Source organism: Thermobia domestica, chromosome 3, assembly GCF_964235325.1.
Source record: "Thermobia domestica chromosome 3, izTheDome1.hap1.1, whole genome shotgun sequence".
Classification (NCBI taxonomy): Eukaryota; Metazoa; Arthropoda; class Insecta; order Zygentoma; family Lepismatidae; genus Thermobia; species Thermobia domestica.
In genome coordinates this window covers 178481824-178500414 of record NC_137456.1, presented here as the reverse complement: position 1 = coordinate 178500414, position 18591 = coordinate 178481824, and the positions used below count along the sequence as shown (strand labels likewise).

The window sequence follows — 18591 nt, the reverse complement described above, 5'->3', positions numbered from 1 at the left end:
GGGGAGAGGGGTGCACGTGCACCTTTTGCACCTCCCTAAATCCGGCCCTAGGTGTATGTAACTAATTTTTTTAGGTAATTTTCTATAAGATTGTAGGTGACTCCCCGTATTCCACAACATTGTAATTTTTGAAGTAATATTTTATGATTTACTATATCGAACACCTTTTAAAGGTTAATTAACACACCTATTACGTAACTATTCTAGTCAAGAGCATCTGAGATGTTGTTTAAAAGACATTTTTTTTAAAAAAAATCTGTTTCTATAGATCATTCTCATTATTCTAATAAAAAAAACACCATCTTGATACGTTAAGAGGGGAATTTGGTGGTCTCCGATAGGGGAGGTAGCAAGAGAAGGTCTCTGACAACTCGCAGTGACGTTGCCACTACTCACGTGTCAAGGCTTTTTTCGCTGCATCTATAATGGCAATTTAATTAATGGTGTAAGGCAGAGTGACCGTGGTTGGTAACGCTAGTACCAAAGAAGGGGCTGCATTGTCCCTCCGTATGTGGTAAGAAACGTCAGAGACCATCTCTTGTTTGCCGTGCTATAACATACATCCTAACTTCATTCTAAAAAAAATCCAAACAGCTGAGTCTAATACCAAATTGAAAAGGAGAGAGCTTAAGGGAATCATCCTGGCTCACTCCTCCTTTACTTTCAGCAATACATCTGTATTGCTAAATTTTATTCTGTTATTATTAAACAGTTTACCAATGATATTTTTTCCGTAGTTTAGAGGAACAAACTTGTGTCTCAACCTCAGATTGAAGTACTTCCTGTACTTCCTTCTCTATCTACTGGGTGAAAATCATACTAAAGGAGAATGGAGTTAACTACATGAGTTGCAAAGTCTTAAAGGTGTTTCGAACTGGCCGAGGTATGACGATTATAACCAGGATGGAGTGAGCTAGTTGTACAGGAAAATGGGGAAATGTGATACATATGATGAAATAAAACTGGTGTTGTCAGTGTACTGTTACTTATAAAGATTAGAGCAGTGAATCTAAAAGGCCACGACGACTTGTATCCAATAACCACTGTTTTCCATCAACGACAGGTTTGCTTTCTTGTGTATGGTTTACTGCCAATGCAACGAGTAAGAAATTCATTTCAGAGCATCCATTTGATAATAACTGGGTGTTGAAGATAAATAAATTCACACCCTCATTCCTTGTTCCCCCAAAGCAAAAATATGTTCAATACAGAATAAATGAACAGTGAAAGATTTTAAGGAAACTTTCGGGAAAGAAAGATTTTAAGGAAACTTTTACGTTACTCATTGTTGAATTCTTTAATTTAATTTAACTTTGCAATTTAACCTGCTGTTCAACTCTATGCTGATTCCCTATGGGAGCTCATGTCGTTCGGATTCCACGTTAATCAATATCCTGGTCAGATAATAGAACTTAAGGCAAGGGGAAGAGGGAGAATTATAAAAAAATAAGTAAAACTTAATAACTCTTGAACCAAACGACCAATCTCGATCAATTTTTCAAAATACATGACGTTCGTGCCTGGGATGGATTTTACCATTTCACTTTGACGGAACAACGTAGGGGATGGGGAGGATGGGGAGATATACAGAAATAAAAAAAAAAACATATATATAAAAAATTGAAAGTCACTATGTTTGTGACTCTAAATCTACTGAACCGCCCGACCCATCTCGATCAAATTTGTAACATATATGGATGAGGTTCGAGGCTGGGCTGGTTTTAAGCTATTCACTTTGATGGTAGAATTGAGGGGGGGGAGGGTATAAAAATAAATAAAACTTAATAACTCCTGAACCACTCGACCGTTTTGGTCACATTTTCAACATAGATGGCGTTCAGGCCTGGGATCGGTTTTATGATTTAAATTTGACGGAGCAACAGAGGAGAGGAGAAGGAGGAGGCTGAAAGGGGCTATTTTTGCAACTTAATAACTCTTGAACTATCCGGCCGATCTCAATCAAATTTTCAAGATACATGACGTTCGGATCTGGAAACATTTTTGTAATTTTACTTTAACGGTTGTTCCTAGGGTAGGGGGAGGGGACGGGGCGTATAAAAAACTAATAAAACCTAATAGCTTATGAACCACCCAACCAACAATACACAACCCTCGATCAAATTTTCAACATATATGAGGGTAGGACCTCGGGTGTTTTTTATCGTTTCCTTTTGACGAGCCAACGTAGGGGGAAGGGGAAGATATATGTAAAAAAATAAAATAAAATTGGCTGCCCTTGTGACTTCATTACTCTTGAACCACCCGACCGATCTCAATCAAATTTTCAACATACATAAGTTTCGGAGCATGGGATTCACTTTGACGATGCAACGTAGGGGAGGGGGAGGGGGAAAGAAATTTAAAAATGATCAGAAATGACCGATATTAGTATTGAATAAATAGTTTTCGGGGTCGATGAGAGAAACAGTGATGTTTCAATCCAAGTTCAGCTTTGATTGTTGGGGAGGTGGAGGGTACAACATAGGGGAGGGGGATAAACAGTTTAAAATGATCGAAAATGACTAATATTAGTGTCGAATCAATAGTTCTAGGAGTAGCTGAGATTAACAGTGGTAATTCAGATGCCGTGTGCTCCAGCACAGAGGAAAGGGAGGGGGAGCTATATATAATAATGATCGAAAATGGCCAATATTAGTGTCTAATCCATAATTTTCGGCATCATTCAGATGAACAGTGACATTTTCGATCCGGTCTAAATCCAAAATCAGCTCCCACTTGAGGGAGAGGGAGAAAGAGATATATATAAGAATGATCGAAAATGGCCACTATCAGTGTCAAATTTATAGTTTTCTGGGTCTCTTAGATGAACAGTGATACTTTCGGTCCCATTTAAATCCAAATTCAAACAAGCAACTTGGGGGAGGGGGAAGAGGGATATTTTAAAAACATCGAAAATGACCGAAATTAATGCTGAATCCACACTTTTTGGGGTCGCTGAGATGAACGGTGACACTTCCGATGCAATGGCCCGCAACATTGGGGAGAGGGAAATGTATATATAAATGGTCAAAAATGACCGATATTAGCGTTGAATCTATAGTTCTTGCGGTCGCCGAGATGAACAGTGACACTTCTGATGCTGTTTAAATCCCTTTTCAGCCCCGACACTTGGGGCATGAGGAGGGGTGACATACATTAAGATGATCGAAAATGATCAATATCAGTGTTCAATCCATAATTTCGGGGTCACTAAGACAAACATTGATACTGATGCAGCATAGATCCAAATTCAGCCATACAACTTGGGGGATTGGGGAAGGGTGACATCATACTTCAGCATAAAATGTAAGTTATTATCAATTTACAACATCGGATTATATGATCTGCGGAACTTGGTGACAAGCTACATGAGGTAAGAAAATGTTTTCGGAAACGATATAGGTATATAAACGAACAACTTGGTTATATATTAAAAAGTTGATTTCTAAATAAAAATCAACTACAAGGATATATTGAGCTACGCTAAACTATCTGAACCGTCGCATTAAATGAAATTTGGAATATGATGATAAGCCGTATGGGAAGCATCATACGATATAAACAAAAAATTGAAAAAGTTTTTCGAAACGAAATAGATAAACATAATACAAAGATGTGCATTTAAATTATTTATTTCAACCCAGCGAAGAGGGTAATACATACTAGTATAAAAATAAAAGTGACCATGTTCCTGAGTTAATAACTCTTGAACTACCAGACCGATCTCAATCAAATTTTCAACATAGATAAAGTTCGAACCTGCGAAGTTTTTTGTTATATCGTTTTGATGGTAGAAGTTAGGGGTGAGGAGGAGAGGAAAGTAAATATATGAAAATGAATTAAACTTAATAACTCTTGAATCACCCGACCGATCTCAATCAAAGTTTCAACATAGATAAGGTTCAGAGATGGGATGTTTTCATCATTTTACTTTGACGGCACAATGTCAGGGAGGGGAAGGGGGACATAAGTAAAAAAATAAAAGTGACTGTCTTTGTGACTTCATCACACTTAAACCACCGAACCGAACTAAATCAAATTATCAACATAGATGAGGTTCTTACCTCGGGTGGTTTATATCATATCCCTTTGATGGTAGAATTTAGGGCAGGAGGAGGGGAGGGAAGAGATATACATAAAAATAAATAAAACTTAGTAACTCTTGAACCACCTGACGATCTCGATCAAATTTTCAACATACATGACGTTCGAGCCTGAGAAGCTATATAGGCTATATATATATATATATATATATATATATATATATATATATATATATATATATATATATATATTCACTTTGACGGAAGAACCTAGGGGCCGGGGAGAGGAAGGGGTGATTAATGTATTAAAATAAATAGAACTTAACTCTTGAACCACCCAACCGATCTCGATCAAATTTTCAACATACATGACAGCTATAAATATTTCTAATTTTGTATCATATTCAAACATTCAGACAACAATAGTGTCCTGCACTTGCGCAGGACTTGCGGGTTTGCTAGTGTTTCTTACATATTATTTATAAAATTCAAATGAACACCTAGATAGTAATTTGAACTACATCAAAACTTCATAAATTGCTATCTTTAATAGTTTTTGCCCTAAAATACACGTAGTTTCTGTAAGTTAACCACCTGCCTAAGTTGGCCAACTTTGAATGCAACCGATGGTGGTCAGGGCTTCACAGTGTTTAATGGTAAAACTCTGATTGTGTGGAAAAGAGAGAGCGTTGCCTTTAGATTGGGTTACAGAACATATGTGCATATCTTTCGCCAAAGTAGTTATTTCAGGCATATTGTGTTTAGTTTGTAGGTTGAAATGAAGGCTAACCTGCAAAGCAGTGACATTGGAGATAGTATACAAATTTCAAAGAGATGATTTTTACAAGTTATTACCACAATTACTTCTGTCACTTAAAACCATTATTACTACTAACCAAACCTATATTGTACTAAACTAAACGAAAATAACACATTAATGATTATAGACGCCTATTTTATTATTCATATTTCTTATAGCTCTTCACTGCGTGAAGAGGAGTCTTTGCATTTTCCAGAATCGTTCTATAGAAATCTTGACAGGTCACTTCCAAGTTTATCTGAACAGAAATTTCGGGCATCATAAATTCCACTGACATTATGTTTCCCTTATCTAATAATAAAACTTTCATCACACTAAACACTTATTCGGCGTGGGCATTACTGATGGTATAGTGAGAATGTCCTGCGTTATTTTTAAAATGTTTGGTACCTCTTCTTTCTTGGAAAATGCTCTAAAATTTAAGATTATTATCTTGCTAGCATGTATTAATACAGATTTCAAAACAAAATTAATTTAGAGTACGTTTCCATTGAAACCAATCTTAAGTGACTTATTTTGCAGTTGTTAAATCTTGAAATGAAAATAGTATTTGTGCTCCGCAACAACGTACAGAGGTTGTTCAGCCTACGTTTCGCCGATTTCGTTCCTTCCCCCTCCCGGGCAGAATGGAATCACCCAACCTAGCTCGCGGCTTCCTGTAGCGTTGCACAGTGGCTTCCTGGGAACGGAGTTGTTTTTCCGCGCGGACGACAATAACGCACAAAACAGGACCACAGTTGTGAGTGTTGTGTTAAATTTGTATCCAAGTGTGTGGGTTTCCGCTCTGTGACCAAAATGCCGCCCAAACTAAGCCGGTTTTGGGAAGGCTATGTTGCGGCTCTTTATGACGCCCACTTTAGTGTTTCTGTCATTAGAAAACAGTGCAATAAGAATGGTTGCGACATCAGTTTAAGTGGAATAAAAAATGTTATTAAAAAGTACAAGGGCAACGAAGCACCACCATTTGGATTATCAACGAAGTTGCCTAGGAAGCGGGAATGCACCAAGGCCACCTCCACCATGCAGAGGAAACTTTGCAAAATGGCAATGCAAGAAAATCCGCCAACACAAAAGTGTATGGCTAATCGTCTTGACGTGTCTTTGGGGACTGTGAGCCGGACCTTACACCATCAACTCAAGCTGGAAAAAATCATGAAAGCTCTCGGCCATCTTCTTACGGATGCCTACCAAGAGGAACGAAAGTGTAACGCCTGAAAGCTGTACTAACGATATCTGGCAAAACAAAGGTGGATGTACGTCGTAACGCTCGATGAAGCATGGATTTACCTTTCCGACTGCGGCAAACCGAGAGCCATCATGTACCGAGAGAAAGACACCAAGAACTTCAGAAGGTAGGTCCGTGTCTGCAAGGAATCCTTCCCAAAAGGGTTTATGGTCGTTACTGGCTACTGTTACCGAGGTAAACTGAAGATCCGTAGAGTGGCGAAGAACTGCAAAATAAATCTGCAGTATTTTATGGAGCAGATCATGCGGCCGATCTACGAGTATGAAATTCCAACAATGTACGGAAATGACGCCAATCTAGTGCGCATTCACATGGACAAGGTCTCATCACATACCTCACGATCGCCCCTCCCTCGCATTCTACAGGGAGATGGAGGAGGCAAGTGGTATACAGGTGATACCTTTCAATGAGGTACCTGTTAAATCTCCACGTACAAGTCCTATGGAGTATTGTGGATTTGGATTGCTGAAGCGGGCTTTGGGAAAACGGCGTGTGACATCTGTGGAAGGATTTTGGAAAGTTGTGCAAAGGGAATTGGACAAGATTTCCCTCCCAGTTCTTCAGAGAACCCTATTACAGTGGAAATTACGCTGTCAGGCTTTTGTTAGGAACCAAGGGAAACACATCGAGCACTTAGAACCTGGCGCCATGGATTCTTCTAAATTTTTAGGTAAGTCGAAATTGGCCAAATGTAGACTGAACAACCTCTGTAGGCGCAAGAATTTAAAGAAGTTAAACTTAAGCTTTTTTCATATAATCGAAACATATTTTTGTAAATAATTAGCAAATAAATGCAATATAAACTTTAGGCATAAATGGAGTTGATAATTAATTATATATAATTTACAAGTAATATTAAAACTTGTAGATTTAATTCATTGAGTTGTAGATACGTAGAAGCCAGGCACTTCGGAAATCTGGCAGCCCTAGATTGCGAACGGGAATGTCCACCTTTAAATTTATTAAAGAAATATTACATATACCTCAGAAACAGTAACTTACCACATATTACCCCGTATGAGAAACATATATAAACAATGCTATTGGCGAAGACAGTCAGAAAATATCCTAAGAAGTAAAGCACTCCTCCTGCGATTGCTACTTTCCGGTATGAGAATTTGACGATTAGAGGATTCAAAATTGTGCCTGTAGAAAGAAAAATGTCAACTTCTCAATCAATCATATAAATTTGAACCTTATCTGTAAATAAATAGATAAATAAAGAATGACATTTTGCTCCAACTTCACAGACTTTTCTGGTACAAACTTTAAATTAGTTAACTGTAATACTAAAAAGAGGGAACCCTATGGTTTAAGTAAGGGAAAAAGAGACTGTGAATACAGACTTAGTGTCTTAAATTAATGTGTTCGCTGAATTTGCCTTAGTTTAAACGCCTGTTCGATGCTGGTTTTTCATAACAATATGAGTGAGATATTATTAATTTAGAGTTGTGAGGCTTTTGTTTGCTAAAGGAATTAAACTACAGTATTTACTTCTCTATGTGGACTTGTATGTGGTTAGTATTGGATATACACAAAATAATTCTCATTGCTCGGGAATTCATTCACATTTTGAACTGTAAAATGACTATTTACGTAAAATATTAATGAGTAGATTCAAGTAACATGAACTCATTTCTATAGTGATTATAAGTATTATACAACATAACTGTTAGAGTACCTAAAATACCATATTTCATTTTATTGAAACATTTCACTGGAATTGCGCTTCAATGTAAAAGCAAACAAATCTCGGATACACATTCACCAAATTTTAATTTTTCAATGTGTGATGAGGTTTCGATACTTATAAGCTAAATCACAACGTCTCATATTTTAATTTCTTCAATAGAACCAATTGAACACTGGTTTTCAAAATATGAACTCTTTTGAAAAGGTGTGAAAGACTATCGAACGAGCAATTACGTGCGGTTTGCCAATATATAAATTACTTACCTTTCGTACAATGAGTATCCCCTCCTCTATAATCAAAACACACCTTTCAAATATTATTTAAACTTAAATCCCTATTTCCGACATTTCAAGATTTATTTGTACTCACTATAGGAGAAAACTATCTATTAAATCTAATCTGAATTACGTTGTCTGCGTAAGTGAGGTCACTTGACGCTACACATAACTCTACCCTTCCTTAGTACACCACATTATGTTATTCTCACGTAACGATCACGTAATCTTTCTTCTATTCCTAACACCAACTCACTGAAAAGGACTACTGAAATGGAATTAGCGTAGTTTGAGAGAGCAAATGTCATTGCTGGGTCAGCAAGTAGTTTCAGGTTCAAGTGCCTCTTTTCTACTGTATTGAGTTAAACTTACCCGTAAAGTAATATGCTGAAAGGAAAGTATTAAATGTAACAGCAACGCCTTTTGTTCCATATCCTACTTCCTCAAAGAAATCTTCGAATACAAATCCAAAACAATTAATAAAAGATGCGGTCGATATCTGAGAAAAGACAAGAAAAAAATCAAGTCATGTTAAAACATACAATCAGAGATTCAACTTTTAAACATACTGGTAATCATTGATTTAAAATTTAATTTAAAATTGTGTAGAGTTACATTGATTTTTCATATATACATACTCCCATTTGATGAGAAAGAACAGATTATTATTATGTGTTCTTTGATGGCTCCTGAAAATACACACTTCTTTCTAAGTTCTCTTAGGGTCTTGTTACTTGATGGGTGACCTTTAATCACGTAATCAACTTACATCTAAAGTGTTCGTACCTGATATATGTTTGTGTTTACTGTATGACATCATTATCTTGAGCGTAGCTATATTGATCGAGTAGCCAATTGATTTGAATATGATATTAGCATAGGTTAGGCATCACAAGCACTTTCACATATTTAATTACCTACCATACACATTTGATTCATCACAGCGTACTTAAGATCTAAAATGAGTTTTGGTGAATTTTTAAAACCAAAAGATCCGAACAAAATACGAAAAGATTATTTATTTTTGTTGACTACAAAATGTGAGCAACTTTTGTACTTTCGAGCAACGATAGCAAAGAAGAAAGTTTATAGTGATTGTGAAAAAATTCGAATGGGTGAAATTTTACGCCAGTATTTATTTGTGAATACCTTGTCGTTTGTCTGTTCATCCATAAAGAAAGGTTTCTTCAGCAACCCATTAATACATACATAAGCCACTTTTCATAATAAAGAACAACCATACAGCACATCATAAGTGATTTTTCTTAAAAAGATCCACAAGCGTCAGTTGCTATTAGCGTGCGTTCTTTTGTATGGTCTTCTCAAGAACGACTAGGGAGAGGCTGTTGACATTAATAAATATTTCATTTTTAATTTGACCTAAGCAACCTTCTTTGAAAAGAATCACAAGGAATAATTTCCTCTTTAAATGTTTTCTTAGACAAGTTTCTGAAAAATGACTCAGGCGGTTTTCTGAATATTTCGATAATAGCTCTTGTATGTTTGCTCCATCTACTCCTTCTCCTTCGTTGAACACAAGACACACCCACTTTGAATTCAGTTAAACAAAGAGACGGTAAAAGTACCTTCTTCCGAAAAAAAAAAGTTCGCATATACGCTAACTTCTATATTTATTATTAATAACTCGGTTTTCTTCATATATTATTCCTTGTTTGTGCTTTCCTTAAGAAACGGTGTAGTAATGATTAATGATTTTTCAGAAAAATAAAGCAAAATACAAAAATTATAAGCAAAAAAAAAAAAGTTGTGAAACCTTAGTTCATGAAATAATTATGTGAAGAATATACCGGGGGAAGTTTGAGGGAAATATGTACACCTTGTCTCAAAAAGGTTGAGCGCATTCTTTACTGGTGTTTTGAGGCAATAATTTTCTAAGTCCAGCTTCGGGTATCTTCGGGAAAAAGTAAGCCAGGTTCGAACCTCCAAGCCAGCCTTTGCAATCGGGAAAAAGTTTGCAGATGTGTTTTTCTTCTTTTAAATATAATAAGACTTGTTACCAAGTGTTTAAAAAAGCAACATTGATTGAAATACTTAATGACACAATATTTCGAAACTTTTTTTTTTTAATGTCAGCACATGCTTGTTTGTCATTTAGCTCTCCATACGTAATGGAACATTTAAATACGTTAAAGAATCTTTCCATATGTAAAAGAATGCTCAAAGTTAAGAAATAGAACATAATTATCGCCTGAGTACTAAAATAAAAGTCAAAGTAGAACAGGAACAGCGTTTGTAATGGATATGAATGTCATAATTATCTTGAGATCCGTTATACATCGCTAGAAGCATAATTCTAGAAGTCCTTGTGCCAGCTCATTGGTAAGCTGCCGGATTTCAAATCATAAGGTTTTGAGTTCGAATCCCGTTTAGGTTAATCCTTTTTTTTTAAATTATATTTTCGACAATGCATGAAAAATTATATAAAATAATTACATTAGAATACATAAGTTGTGTATATATAACATAATCATTGCAGAACATAGTAATTATTATGTTTAAAATATAACATCTGAGATAATTTTCACAGTAGGTCGGTATTATATATGAGGATGTAAATACAAGTTAAGAAACTCGTTCAATAGCAATAAATAAATCATGTAGTGTATTTATTTGCAGCTATTTGGCATATAGAGGGTAATTCTCAACATTCATAATACAGAATGTCATTTATGTTCTTGAAAAGTTATTCGATGCATAAACAGAAGGTATAAACAGAGAATCCAAAGTCGGAACGCTCACAAAAAAATTCATGAACCCCAAAGGTCACGTGAGCAGACTGGAATTGTCCTTATGAAGCATGCCACAGCAGAAAGTCTTTACATAGATTTTCAATTCAATTCCTGATATATGCTTTTGCAATGTGGAAGTGGTGATGCCTTCAGTCGCCCTCTCTCGCTCGCTCGCTCGCCCACTCTCTATTTATACAGAATATAAAAGTGGATTTATGTGTGTATTTCAACATAATTCTGATATATCTAGAGCAATTTTAATTATATTTCTTACAGTCTGGAAAAAGAGTACTGTCGGGATACATATCAAAAATGCTAGAAACGGGTCGATATTAGTATCGAATCCATAGTTTCGTGGTCGCTTAGGTGAATAGTTCTACTTTGAACTCAAGTCCAATTAAGCTCCCATTAGCACCCAGGGTGGTTACGTAGCGACATAAAGATATCGAAATCATTCGATATTAGAATCGAATCGTAAGTTTTCAGCGCCGCTAACAGTGCAGCATTTCCCATTAGTCCATAATAGTCCACATTTCACATTAGTCCCATTGCCTAGAGGACAACATATTTGCAGAGTGCAAAGTTTAAAACTTGAATAATATTTTATTTTTTTCCGTATGAAAAAGTTATAAATCAAGAGCAAATATACTATTTCACGAACAATCCTCTTTTACTATTCTAATATGTTTAATAATAGCGTAAGAAATCTAATAGTAATTCAGAACATGTTTCACAGTTGTTATTTTTTGTTACATAGTTGTAGCTGTAGCATGTAGTGAGTGGAATTTAACTGTAATAAATTCACTAATTAACCATATTCGAATTCAGTTTTATTTTTAAGTTCGGGATGAAGGGGCGGAGAAATATGTAGTTATTGGGGGCACCGAGCTTTTCTACATTTTACTTTCAAGATCTCCATTTTTCTTTTGTCATTTGTTCCTAATAAAAACAGTTCAGTCACTTTTGGATTGTCATAGGATAGTAGGAGTTGGATTTTGGGATGCAGCCTGTGAGATTCTAGAGGAGCTAACTGCTTGAAAAAGTATTTTTGAATCATCTGTAACATATGAAATAAGGATATGTATCATAAAAAATTGAAAGTAACTATGTCTGCGTAATCATCACGGTCAAATTGCAAAGTCAAATAAATTGACGTTTGGTATTTAATCAGGCTCCAATCCCAACTGGGAAGTTATCATACGCGTGTCACTTTCATTATAATACATATCCTTAGGGGGAGTAGAAGTCCGAATTTTTGCGAAAAATTGAGTTGAGTTGAGTTTAGTTTAGCGTCCCTTTCAGCAGCGAGGCTATATGAGACGTGGACCTACTGATTAACGTGGAATCCGAACCACATGAGCGAAAAATTGAGTATCTCACAAGCCGTTCAACTGAGAGCTGAAATTCAGCATATAACTCTTTATTAAAAATAAAGAGAATATCTCCTGGCATTTTTCAAAATTATCTTTTATGAGCGGGGGGACGGGGGTGCATTTTCTATATATTGGAAATTGGTAGTGGGTTGATTTGTAAAAATAATCGAAAACGATTGATATTAGTTGAGAAACAAATTGAGTAATGCAAATTAAAGTTCTTTTTAAATTTTATACCCACTGCTTTCTATTTATAATTGCTGAAGCTGGTGTTTAATATATGGAGCGTTCCGAGCATAAGACAATCAAGCCATAAAGATAGAGAAAAATGGCCATAAAATTTGTATTCTAAACTTAATTACATGGGCATTTTCAATTAGTACGGCATGCTTAATTATATAGAAAATTAGTTTCCCTCTCTCTCTCTCTCTCTGTTTTTTTTTTTTTTTTTTTTTTACGTTGGTCTACTTTTCCTTGATTTGAAACTTCAAATTTCACCCTATTTTCTACTGAAATGTGTATGTAAGGCAACAAAGAAATAATTATATATGATAAATTTAAATTCATTTTAATTTGGAAGATGAGAAACACTTTGCCATTATATATCGTAAAGGTCAGACCCACCAGTATTGTAACAGAGAGGTGCTTGAGCCATTAACGGTAGAAATTCAAACTCCGATAAGTGATAATTTCACAGTCTTGTTTTATTAGAAGTGTAACCTCTTTAGCCAATGGAGAGGAGGACGTGGGCCATCGGTCAGAGTTGATGTCGATGGGTTTTGGTGGGTCGGAGTTGGTCACAATGGTTCAGAGTGGTTCATAGTTGGTGGTGGGTCAGAGTGGATCACGATGGTTGATGGATCAGAGTGGGCCAATGGGGCATTTGGGTGGTGGGTGATAGTGGGTCATGGTGGGTCGTGGATCAAATTTTCATTGACCCACACCATCTCTGGTTAAAATTGTACTAAAGATAAGAGGCACCGAAGATGCATGTCGGCTATTATGCTCAAATTTTGCTCATGGATAGTACTCCACCAGGAAGCAATAAATCTGAAACGGTTCACGATATCACCTTCTAGAACTCGAGATGTAGGGGTTTGTCTGATTGGCTAAATTAAGACGTCAATGATTTATCCTTCAACAACCAAGCTTTTTATGATCGTTTCCGTGGGGAAGTCAGAAGAACACGTGCCTAGTAATCGTAATATTGATAGTTTGCGTCCACCCCGGGTATTTGTTTTGTGTTTTTTGATTCATCTAAATATAAACAAATCACACATATAGGCATTTTGACATATTTTGGGAGAGTAATTTTGTGGTTCGTTGGCGTTTCATCGCGTCTCTGCTGCTGGTAGTAAAGTTTTCAAAATGGAACTTGGGCCACCACGGATCGTCGCTGCGGGGCCACCAATTTCTGGCAAGAGGTTAATAGTTGACCATCTGTAGTCCACCGACGCTTACAGCTTAGAGTAATGAACGATGTCTTTGCCTTGTAGAGTTCATGACTACCGACGTCGGCAGTCAACTAGCTTTTAGTATTCCTTTACTAACCATCTATTGTTCATGTTTGTACACGGTGTTGTCATAATAATAATAATAATAATAATAATAATAATAATTATTATTATTATTATTATTATTATTATTATTTGTAGTAATAGTAGTATAATTGATGATAGAATAATTATTGTTTTTGTATTGTCCAGGTAGGACTACACACAGGATTTTGCTCGTTTTGGTTCGACTTGACTCTAATCCGAGTCGAGTTGGAAGATATTTTTCGCGCCGAGTCCAAGAGTAGACCTCAAAGATGTCTGTTTCGAGTCGAGTCGAGTTTCAAAGAAAAGTCGTTCGTGTCCATCCCTACTGAGAGCTTAATCGGAGTTAAGCGAAATTGAAAGTCTCACTATTTATCTAAGCGACCCCGAAAACTATGAATCTAATATCGATCATTTTCTACCAATCTTTTATATGTATCCCCCTCCCATTCACCATAGGTAACCCGACAGCACTCTTTTCGAAACTATAAGAAATGTGGTTAAAATTACTCTAGGCCAGTGGTTCTCAATCTAATTCCTATCACGATCCCCTTTTATCACACGCTCTTGCCAGCGACCCTTTTATAATTTGTTTTATAATAAGCTTGTGTGGGATTTTTAACATACCTATTTCTATAATAGTAGAATCCATTTTTTTGTTTATAGTGAACAGTGCCATGGAAAATCAGCGCCCGGGGCGAGAGTATAGTACGATGTCACCGTATATATGAGTGACGTCGACAGACTAGCTACGAAGCGCCACCATGGTTGGCACAAAGCTCAATAACATTTTCAAAATAAACCCTACCTTTCCTTAATTTTGAGCACATTTTATTACGTTTTTCTTTCTATTTTACACATGTGCACATGCACTTTCCTAACATGAGTAACACACTTCCTCCGAAATGTGTGGCCCCTTTTTTCGGCGCCCGGCACTGACAGTGGATACAGTAACTGTAATATCTATATTCCCAACGACGAAGGTGCTGGTTCAAGATGGATGTTAAACTCCTTCATTGAAGAGGACATTAACGTATCCGATCTAAGCCCACAACTTCTTGACCAAATAATAGAATGATCATGCGACAAGTCTTTGCAACTGGTTTTTTGTAACGAAGACTTGGACAAGTTCTGCCTGATGAGGAGAGAAGAATATCCTGGTCTGGGGATTGCTGCTTTAAAAGTAATAATTCCATTTGCTATATCGTACTTGTGCGAAAGTGTGTTTTTTTATGGTAAACATTAAAACAAAGATAAGAAATCGCTTATCAGTTGAAAATGGCTTGATAATGTTCGTCATGAAGATTGAACCGGACATTGCTGAACTAGTGAAATTACACCATGCTTAGGTGTCTCATTAGGTTTTAATTTTAATTGTATTTCAATGTGCAGGTTTTGTTGCATGTGTATTTTTCTAGTATTTCTATATACAGTTCTCATTAGTTTTATATCATACCTCTTTGATTTAAATTCATTTTTAAACAACTCTACTAACTAACTAACTCTATGGCCTATGGAACCCGGAGGTTCAATGCCGCGTTCACATAAGCTCTACACTGACTTCTATCCTTAGCCAATTGGATCCAGTTTCTACTTTGTATTCGTATCTCAGCGAAATCCATCTTAATATTGTCCTCCCATCTGCGCCTAGGTCTCCCTAATGGTCGTTTTCCGATTGGTCTTCCAGTCAAGATTTTGAAAGCGTTTCTACTTTCTTCCATTCTAGCTACATGACCTGCCCACCTAAGCCTTCTAGACTTGACGACCCTAACAATGTTGGGTAAAAAGTATAAATTATGTAGTTCCTCGTTATGAAGTTTCCGCCATTCCCCATTCCCGTTCCTCTTGGGTCCGAATATTCGTCTAAGGATCTTGTTCTCAAATACTTTCAGTCTATGTTCTTCCCTCAAAGTAAGCGACCATGTTTCGCAACCATACAGAACAACAGGCATGATTATCGTTTTGTATATTTTAAGCTTCAAATTTCTCGACAGAATTCGCGACGACAAGACTTTGAACCGAATAGTAACACGAATTCTACACCCTTTGAAAATGTTCAGTAGACTTATTTTTTTATTGTTCTTTACAGTGTGTATAAAAAACAAAAGTATGCCTATCAGAACAAAATTAAAAATAATATTTAAAAATAATTTCTGGTATTAGATTCTAACTATATTTATCTCTTCCGCCTATCTTCGCGATCCCCTAGGGGCCGCGACTCCCAGGTTGAGAAACCCTGCCCTAGGCATACATGAGTTATGTTGGAACATACATACATACACTTTTATGTGTATAAATGCAGATAAGAGAGAGTTGAGAGAGAGAGATTAAGGAATTACCGCTCTCAATCTCTTCACTTTACTTTTGCGATTCGCGAATTTCTTACGTGACGGTTTGGGGCTAGCTAGTTTTTTGTCTTGGACCACTATCCGATTTTCGATATGCTCTACCTAAATGCTGTAATGCGAATATTGAGAAGTTATCTGCGATGAAAGTAGCTGCAAATAAATACATTACATAACTTATTTATTGCTATTACACGATTTTTTAAATTTGTATTCAATATTCACACATAACACACCGACGTTCTGTCAATACCTCAGATGTTATATTTTAAAGATAAGAATTACTTATGTCGTGAAATGATATGAATATATATATTCAACTGATATATACAACTGATCATATGAATATATATATATTCAACTGATATATACAACTGATGAATTGTAATGTAACTATTTTACATAATTTTCATGCATTGAGGAAAGTAGAATATCATAAAAGAATTTCACCTGAACGGGTATCGAACTCACGATTTAAACGCTCGGTGGTGTACCACTGAGCTAACATGACCGCTTTTCGGAAGCTGCTTCTGAAATATAACTGAGCTCATACGTAAATGCTCTTTTCCGTATGGAAATCACAATGACGAAACGAGAGTGTGAATACATAGTCTCGAAATATTGTATCATTAAGTATTTCAATGTTACTTTTTTCTACACTTAATACCATTTCAACATGTCTTATTATATTTAACAGAAGGAAAAAACATATCTGTACATCGTTTCCCAATTACTAAGGTTGGCTTTGGAGGTTCGAACCAGCAGCTTTAGTTTACTGTTTTCCGAAGATACCCGAAGTTGGACTTCGAAAGAGTTTGTCTCAAAACAGCTATCATCATATCGCTCAATCTGTTTGGTATATGGTATATGTTTTTATACGTGTAAAGTCAGTATAACAATTCATTCTTTAAACAGCTTTTCGTATGTATTAATATTCCTTTATAAAAACCGTTTTTGATATTATTATTACGGCACACCATTTTCAGATTTCTTTCGCGAGTCGTTGACCAAGTCGTTCCCCACCAGCGTTGCCAGACTCACAGCTCGGAATTATTCCAAAACCTGATCGAACTTATGCTAGATTCGGTCAAATTATGCTAGATCCTCATAATTACTAATTCAGGAGTTTAAAAAAACGAAGTTGAGATACGATAACGTAACTTAAAATACACAGAGAGCAAGAATGCAATATTTCACGCACCAAAATTTTAACTCAGCTAAATTAATGCAGTTGTTGCCAGACTCAATGGCGTATATATCGTATAAATGAATGCAAAGTTTTTGTTTACATATTTTGAAAGAAAATTACTTCACAGCATAAGGGGAGTTGGGAATCGTCTGCTAGGGGGGGGGCAATTTTTGGTCGGTCTCGGAGCTGTCATTTCAGGAATAAATATGATCATGAAGTCAGAAATAAAGATGGTGAAGTTGTCAAAAAGTTGGGGGGAGAATGGCCCCCATAGCTCCGCCCATGCCTCGGAGTTAAAGGATTAGAAAACCCTGGGTGGAGCCACAAAAAATCCCAAAGACGTTTCGAACTTACTTCGGAAAATAAGACTGCCTGTATGGTTTACCGACTGTATGAATCAATGGAAGAGGATACATTTCTGCCGTTCTTTTTCTTCCCACGACCAACTTGTTTCTCATCTCCAGGTTTTACGGCTTTCTGATAAACTTGCTGAAATTGTGCTAGATTTGGGCAGGATGCTAAAAGCAAGATGCTAGATGCTAGAGACATGCAAATTATGCTAGATCTAGCATCATTATGCTAGATCTGGCAACGCTGTTCCCCACAATAGGCGTGTCGTGGAAGTAACCAATCACACGTCAGGTACTAGCTTTTACCTATTGCTTCCTTCTCACAGCTCAGAACATTGGTAACTATGGATAGACGTACAGCAGTAATTACTTTATGGGAGTTGGAAGGTTATTCTGCAACTGCAGCTAGCAGGCGAGTAGGTGTCCCGGCCTCTACAGGAAGGCGATGGAATCGGAAATATGGTGCTACAGGTCAGACTGATAATTTACGATCTCCTGGTCGTCCGCATGTGTCAACCGAAGCCCAAGATGCGAGATTAGTAAACGAAGCCCGGTTAGACCCACTAAGGACGTCTAGACAGCTAAGGGAAGTTTCTCTCTTTCCTGGTAGAAAGCATACAGCTCTGCGAAGGCTTCGTCATGCTGGGTTACGTGGCCGTGTTGCTGCCGTGAAGGAATAACTCTCAGACGACCACAAAATTTACCGTCTCGCGTTTGCACAGGCGAATGTGGGTCTCAATTGGGAAAACGTAGTTTTCTCAGATGAACCCATATTCACAACATCAAAGGAGGGACGCCGTTTTGTGTATCGTCCGAGAGGCACCCGATATGACCATGGATATGTGGCTGCTTGCAATCGCAGTGGCCATGTATCTATTTTATGTTGGGGTTGGATTTCCAGTCGCGGAGCAGGACAGCTTCATAGAATTGAAGGACATCTGGACAATGCTCAGTACATAGACATTATCA

The 18591-nt window shown here is 36.7% G+C and overlaps 1 protein-coding gene across 1 annotated transcript in view; it reads right to left on the bottom strand.

The window, feature by feature from the left end:
* Window positions 1-18591, bottom strand: part of LOC145681551 (monocarboxylate transporter 12-like) — a 116964-nt gene that overhangs the window by 13185 nt on the left and 85188 nt on the right. Inside the window, exons 2-3 of the mRNA XM_081753191.1 lie at window positions 8450-8576; window positions 7112-7255 (exon numbers count right to left, since the gene is read on the bottom strand). Of these exons, the coding sequence (XP_081609317.1) occupies window positions 7112-7255; window positions 8450-8576 (271 nt within the window). The remainder of the gene's footprint in view (window positions 1-7111; window positions 7256-8449; window positions 8577-18591) is intronic.